The 7,948-nt window shown below is 35.4% G+C and overlaps 1 protein-coding gene across 9 annotated transcripts in view; it reads right to left on the minus strand.

Moving 5' to 3' along the window:
- Nucleotides 1-7,948, minus strand: part of LOC110465901 (dedicator of cytokinesis protein 11-like) — a 143,552-nt gene that overhangs the window by 76,161 nt on the left and 59,443 nt on the right. For all 9 annotated transcript variants that reach the window (XM_021522049.1, XM_021522046.1, XM_021522048.1 and 6 more), the window contains exons 12-20: nt 7,071-7,276; nt 6,569-6,676; nt 6,045-6,130; nt 5,020-5,273; nt 4,143-4,235; nt 3,430-3,608; nt 2,636-2,723; nt 1,498-1,584; nt 403-495 (exon numbers count right to left, since the gene is read on the minus strand). In XM_021522049.1, coding sequence (XP_021377724.1) covers nt 403-495; nt 1,498-1,584; nt 2,636-2,723; nt 3,430-3,608; nt 4,143-4,235; nt 5,020-5,273; nt 6,045-6,130; nt 6,569-6,676; nt 7,071-7,276 — 1,194 coding nt within the window. The remainder of the gene's footprint in view (nt 1-402; nt 496-1,497; nt 1,585-2,635; nt 2,724-3,429; nt 3,609-4,142; nt 4,236-5,019; nt 5,274-6,044; nt 6,131-6,568; nt 6,677-7,070; nt 7,277-7,948) is intronic.

Genomic DNA, 7,948 nt, shown 5'->3' on the forward strand with positions numbered 1-7,948 from the left:
ATTCATACATTTTTCAAATAAAAGTTATACCTTTGGAATCTTTCATAAAAAAAATCAGAAACAATACAATTATTTTCTTAGACGTTAATGCAAACTTACATGAAAGCAAATATTGCACAGAATATAAGTAAATTACTGGCCAATCAGGCTGCAATATTTCAGTTAATCCTAACAGGTTATATTATATATGGGGCCCCATGCAGGATTTTGTAATATAACAACCACAATTAATAATGAACTTAGTGAGGTTAAAATCGGTCAAAATGCACATCCCATTTACCAACCAAAAAGAAGTACATATTTTTCTCAACAAATGAAGAAAAATCTTGGGTCCTTGTAACCTAGTTTAATATTTGTGACCTAGTTTAAAGACAGTGACCTAGATTGCTCCCTGACCCTCACCTTGAGTTTGTTGAGACTTTCGTGGTCGACCCCAGAGGATAGGGAGTTCTCCATCTTTTGACAGTGGTAAAAGAAGTTATGTAGATGTTGGTCCTACAAAGAAATATTGTTAAAAAGTTACAGTAAATTTGGCACATTTATCAGGCAATCAAATATTTGTCTTCACAGCTCAATAAATCCTGTACTTGAAAATAAACAAGTATTATATTCATTATACAACTAACATGTAACCACCATTCTGATTGTTTTTTAATTTGGCTACAAATTTGAACTGATCTTTGACGTTCAAAGAGGATTAAGATAGCATCCAACATCACCAGTTCATACACAAATATATTTCAAAGGAGAATCCTATTTTCCTATTTATCAGAGATGATATGCCTCGGATACATTTAATATTATCAAACCCTTGGAAGATTATTGTATACAGTGATATTTTCACTGCAGTTTAATTTTTGTCTTTTTCGCCCTCCATACTAAGGGCGTAATTATCATTACAGCGAATATAAGTCAACAGCATAATAAATACAGTAATTAAATGTGAAGAGCAAAGTAAACAATGGGCAAAAATTGATTTCCTGGGTTAAGGGCAAAAGTTAACCGGGCAAAGTTTCCCAGTGTACAGTATATTTCCTCAGATTAATAAATCATTTCATCAATCTCATTTAAAGTCAATCTTAAATTACCAGCCTTTTTTCTTTCTTTTTCCCTCTATAAAAGTGAAAAGCCTTATCTAAAATGGAGGTAACATTTTATTTTTTCAGTCCAATGTGTTCTATGCTACATTTTCTTTTCAATAGAAACTTTAGAGTGAATTATTTTGTTTGATAGATGACTTATCTCCCATATTCTAGCAGGAGGCTAGCCTTACCGTAATTGTTCTATTTATCACCTGTATTTATCTCCCACCCCCATAAAAACAGTAGTAATATCTCAAATCTTCCAATTTAGATTTTTAATCATGAAAACATATTTTTTCATTTTGGAAATAGTTTACTAAATTTGCTCATTCCTTTTTGTTTTCTATACATCATAATAATCACCCAGGCGATAAGTAAAACAAACAGGGTTTGTTTTCTGTTTCCTGTATATTACCTTTGTGTAAACTGTTGACATGAGATGAACTTTTATTTTAAAGATGCATTTTCCACCATCCACAAACTTCAAATCTGGACCAGACGACTGCAACAAACAAACAAATGAAAAACAAAATTATTTGTTTGCCCTTAAAATTGAAACATTATACACTGCATACAAATTTCGGTGCTATTTAATGATGTTCTTTATCAAAGCATCATATAGTCATGTTTCTGATGGACACCGCCGTATAGACTCAGTTCAGCATTTTCCATCATGTGTCTAATGTTATTTGTTAACAAGAGGCCCAGAGGGCTAGTATCGCTCACCTGGATAATGAAGCAACCATGGTAAAATATTCTCATTACATATAACACTGCAACTATTTCCAAATATTTGCTCGGTCTCTCAGCAACACTGGTCCCTCAGTAGGTCCCATCTTTCTGCCCCCTTGAATTCGGGTGGATTTTAAACATTACTCTCAATTTTCCCCATTGGGCCCGCCCCTCTGCCCTCTTAAAGCAACCCTGTATTTATTCAAAATTGAGTCCCTTTTGCCCAAGGATGCTCTACACATTTTTTGTTTAAAATCCCTCAAATCAAACAGGAGAAGGATTATAATATCTTATTAATATGTTCCCCCTATTTGGCCTTGCCCCTCTGCCCCTTGAGGGGCCACACTCTCCCTTTAAACAAATTGGATCCCCCTTGCCCAAGAATGATCTGGACCAAATTTGGTTTATATCCCTCCAATGGTACATAAGAAAAAGGATTTTAAAGATTTAACTCAAATTCCTCAATTGGGCCCCACCCCTCTGTACCCAAAGGGGTTACACCCTCCATTTATACAAACTTTAGTCCACATTGCCAAAGATGTTCCAGGACATGTTTGGAAAAAATCCCTCAAACGGTAAAGAAGAAGAAGATCAAAGCCTAAAATACCCCTTTTGAGCCAGTCCCTCTGTACCAAAAGGGGCCACACAAGATAAATACGATTTAAACCTCAGATTCCCCTATTCCAGCTAAACATCAGTTTCACATCATGTTTTGGAAATTTCAACATTATTCCTTGTAAAAGCAGTTTGAAGATCTTCACTATCACGACAAGACATGGGGTTAAAAATATGGCCGCTTATATGGTACCCTGTACACTCACCCCTCGTGTTCCTCCCAATGCTTCGTGTGACAGGTAGCCAGGAGGAAGGTTTACTGTAACTGGTAGCATCTGTTCGCCGACCGCCACTCTGTAATATTACATCCCAAAACTTGTTTATTTCTATATTATATCCGGAAATTGGGAAATATTTCATGCAAATAAAAGAAATGAAAAGAGTAAACAAGAGAGAAAGGCTGAAAGTAAGGAGGAATAATAAATAGTATTTGTGAATTGGAGTGACAGAAAAATGAAAATAATTTGTAAATTAATTGTTTCCCTTTTTTAATATTTTCTGAAGATATAGGATTTCTTTTGGGAAAAAATAAACATGTAGCGGAACTAGATTGGGTTGATTTTGGGTTGCATTTTTTCATCTCCTGTTAAAGTGGTGCCTGTGACCAAACCTTGTTTCAAGCATTTGGTGTGTGCCTGACAAGGGGATACCAAGACCTGGGTTGTAAATAGTTGTGTCTTTGGGGGGCGAAGACTTAAAAAAGGGAGGGATGAATGTAGCGGAACTTGACTGGGTCGATCGTCGGCGACCAGGTAGCTCAATCGGTAGAGAGTCCGTCTAGAGTGTAGAGGGTCCAGGGTTTGACCCCCGGTTTGGCCGTGCATTTTCTATCTCCTGTTACATTTGTTATTGTTTCTGTAGACACTTACATCAGACAATAACTAGATGTACCTGTATACCTGCTTACGCCTCGGTTGAGATTTTGTTACAGAATCCTAGCCCTCAACTGAGATAACCTAATCTCGCTCAGTTACAGGTAACAGATTTTATTAATACATACCGTCCACTACTGAGAATGGGTAGACAGGAAAATCCCACAGGACTTTCAATGTTATCCTTCTTTTTCTGTGACGTATTGGATGACCGAATACTGGACTTTGACCCCTCACAGCTGACGTGGTAGAAGCGGAACAGTAGATGATGACGGTCAGTTAACTGTATGGGTAAGGCTATCTTCATCTGTAAAACACAAACCAAATATCAGAAATAGATGATTGAAACCAAATCAGCTTACCAAGTCAATAATGACACAATATTCATTAGGCCAAGAAAAAAATGTACCTTTCAGGTAACATGACTGAAAAAAATATGGTTAAGAAATTTAAAAAATTCACCAAACACCTCAACACATATGGGATTTAACTTTGGTTTGGATACAAACCTATCCAAACACTGGATGGAGTGCATTCAGGTGAGATAAAGTTGTTAGGGTCGGAGGGAAAAACTAGGTTGTGATACCTGAAACATTCTTTTTTTTGTTGTAAAATACAAGAACATTTAGAAACATTTTTGTTGTGTTTTTTGTCTTCGAGTAATCATTTTGATTCCCTATACAAGTCATTTCAGTTAAGAATTACAATATTTTTCACAAGCATATTAGACAAGAGTATAAATGGTGAAATATCCTAATTAATTGGAATATCATATATAAAGGAACAACAATCCCCTGGTTTGTTGTCAACATTACACACTGAGACATCTCTATAATCGTACCTCCTCCAGAAAGTCTGGCATGGTCTGGTGGTGTAGCACAGCGGTACTGGACACTGTAGTATAAATCCCAATCTCTGGCCGCGCATAGATACACTGGCAGCAAAAATCACACAAAATTAGCAGCTTTATTCATTAATAACATCATACATACAAATACAGGAACTCTTAACATTCCAGAAAAAAACCTCATTATTATTGTCATTATTTGGAAAGTAAGTTACCAGACAGATTACAAAGTAGCCAATCCTAAATAAATGCAGTCATATCATAACTGAAGTATATATATAAACATTTTTTCCCTTGTTTATGAAGAGAAATCTTCCAGCACCAAAATGTGCTGAAGAATGTTTTTACAAACATAATGAGTATTTGTAATAACGCATGTATTATGGATATGATCAACAAGTTATGTTCAATTAGATGTGTAATTAATGTAAATTGCATTTTTGCTTCACACAACTTATTTGCAACGATTTTTATTCAAACGGGATCAACGTTTTTACATTGCCCAAGAACATGTATATATTATTTCTTAAAATGTGTCTTTAAGAATTATTTGTGTAATATTTGATACCGCTGTGTGATATACGATATCACGATTTACATTCTTCACAAATTCATAGCAACACAAATATTGTGAAATATAAGTAAACTATACCTATTAAATGAAGTTAAATCGGAACTTCACTTACTTTCCTGTCTAGGTAATATCAGGAAAATTAAATGAATTAGACACACTTGAAAAGGTACCGTCTTTTGATAACACTTGACCAATCCTGAAATTTTCGATAAAGCAAAATTTTAAAGGAAGCAAACTCCAATAAAGACATCAGAGACAGTATTAAGGTAGCATGTAGCCTTAAGTATGTAGATGTACCTTTAACGGAATGGCTCCATCCTCATCCGAGTCCCGAACTTCGACACAACAAGATATGTTACGTGCCTTAGGGAAGGATTTCTGATGTTCGTACTTGAGACTGAAGGGGTAGACATACAGGTTATTTGTGTAGCTGTCGAAGGTGTCACATAAGTGTCCCTTGTCTGGCACGAACTCGTCAATCTCCACCGCAGGGGGGTCTGGGGGTGGCTTAGGGAACGGTTTCACGGGCATCAGTGATGCTGTTAATGAATCTGAAATTCAGTTTAAAAAAGAAGAATTCAATATCAGCTATTTTTCAATTGTGTTCATCAATGTAACTACGTAAGCTATTCGATACAGTGTGTATACACTTTCTATCGATAGGCGAAACGTCCCGGGTCGAGTGACATGAAAAATATTCAATTTTGTCACATCGTTGTACAGGTAAACAATACAAATCACTCATTCAGTCATAGCTTGACAAAGGGACCAGTCGGTCTTGAAACGTTGTGACACATTTAATATGTACATTGTTTGTGTATAAAGTGAAACTTTGATATTACATATTTCACAACTGATGAATCTTATTGAAGATATGTAAGAACATATTGATATACATATTGATGTTACTGTTTTAAAATGCTTAAACACTCTGTTTCGGTATGAGTGGATTAGATCTGTAGTCAAACAGCTCTGGGTCATCTGTCTGTTTGTAGACTATCCTCTGGGTCATCTGTCTGTTTGTAGACTATCACACTGAAGCTAAAGTGTTGCAAGTTCAAATGCTACTTACTGAAGCTAAAGAGTTGCAAGTTCAAATGCTACTTAATATTTTAATATTTTTGAAAAGTCACATTGTTTTGGAAAGTTTTTTTAGACTCCAAATTTGGTTGCTCAAGCAGTTTTTAAAACTGAAGTAGGGCATGACTCCAAATATTTACACAGACAAAAGAACATTTTTAATTAAACTATCTACAGCTAGACAAACATGATCACAAACCACCACTCATTAGAGAACACCGATATGTTGACCAAATACTTACTTGACAGAGGCTGGTCAACACCGAGTTTGTGGAGACTGATTTTAAATGTAGCTGGAATTTCCTGTAGTTTCCCCTGTTTTTCTGGTCTAAAACAAAAAAGATGCATCTTATATGTGTTTTCAGTAGAAATATTAAAGAGAATCAACTTTAACATGTACATAAGGATGTGTGACGCGTGACATGAGAAGGGATTAGCAGTTGTTAATTGGAATAACGATAGATGAAATTGTGGATATTTGCAAATTCGTGTAGTTATAATATTTATAATATTGATTAAGTATAAGGTTGACAACATATTGGTTTTGAGCTCCACTCCTGTGGGGTTTTATTTTTTATATTTTTCTCCCTTGTTTTTAAATATTCAAACTTGGGAAGCTATAATTCTTTAATTACATCCAAAGATGTAATTTATACGCAATATTTTATAACCAATAAGACTTAATATTTCATAATTACTGATACTGTACTACTTATATGTAAACTCTATAAGGCAGAATTTGGTGTGATTTACAATCCATTCTTACTTTCTGAGATCTTGAAGATGTTTGATGATATCTTCTTCCGATAGTTTTGACCCCTCGTGTCTGTAGACCTTAAGCTCAGTCGGACCATACTTAGATGACACCAGTTGTCTGACAATGGAACATCACAAATAAACAAAAGGAAATCACAATTATTTCTGCCATTAATTATCATGTCGGACATAGAAGGAAGCTTTGCTGGCTAGTAACACTTCCTTAAAATTATCGCAGGCTTGCTTAAAATATTTCCTTCAATTTTTAAACTTAAAATCATCCGAGAACAAAATATTATAGATTCACAACATCATACATGCTAATGTTTCAATATCCCTCATGGAGTAAGGAATATTTCCCCGTGACAGATTCTCAGGGAGGGATCAAAGTTTAAGACCATATTATTGCTTTATTTTCGTATTATTAAACTTTTATTGTCACTTTCATAGGGAAACATGATCATTTGTTTCCCTGAGACAATCATGTTTCATGAGGGCAAAATGATTATTACCTTGCCGCCCAACCGAACGGCATTCGATAATGTCCTATGTTATTGCACAGTTGTTTCATCTGTTTGTACTGTTTGGTGGCGTTACGACTTGGCTCGCCCACCTTGACGTACGCTTCAGTGGCCTGGGACAGTGGGCCCTGTAACACCTTTTCTATCCTCACAAACAGGTATACCTCAGAATGACAGCAGATCACCGAAAACACACCCTGTATACAACGTTGAAAATATCAAACAAATAAAAAAATGCCAATGTAAACATGCCCTGCTTTAAATCAAAAATATTCTGTATATCACGGAAAGTCTACCATTTAAACCATTAAGATCCCTCCCAACAACGAAAATATAAACTGAAAATCAGATTCAGAATGAAATTGAGACAATTTTGGAAATACTTACAAACAGCCCAATTTACCTTATAAAAGGTCCTTTGAGAAGTTAGCAACAGGCATTTGAGAGGTCAATCTCAGAATTTAGTATTGAAAATAAACAATTTTATAAACATTTGTTCCACCTTTTTAAATACAAATTTGAATTTTCACTCTATTCATTTATGTAAAACCATTTCTATCCCTCCATTACTATTCCCTACATTTACTTGTGAAACTATCCAACCCTACTCCCTCACCATATCATCTCCCTATATACCAAACTATCCAATCCTACTCCCTCACCATATCATCTCCCTATATACCAAACTCAAACTATCCAACCCTACTCCCTCAGCATATCATCTCTCTATATACCAAACTATCCAATCCTACTCCCTCACCATATCATCTCCCTATATACCAAACTATCCAATCCTACTCCCTCACCATATCATCTCCCTATATACCAAACTCAAACTATCCAACCCTACTCCCTCAGCATATCATCTC

The sequence above is a fragment of the Mizuhopecten yessoensis genome, unplaced genomic scaffold, assembly GCF_002113885.1.
Source record: "Mizuhopecten yessoensis strain PY_sf001 unplaced genomic scaffold, ASM211388v2 scaffold11105, whole genome shotgun sequence".
In the NCBI taxonomy this organism is placed as follows: Eukaryota; Metazoa; Mollusca; class Bivalvia; order Pectinida; family Pectinidae; genus Mizuhopecten; species Mizuhopecten yessoensis.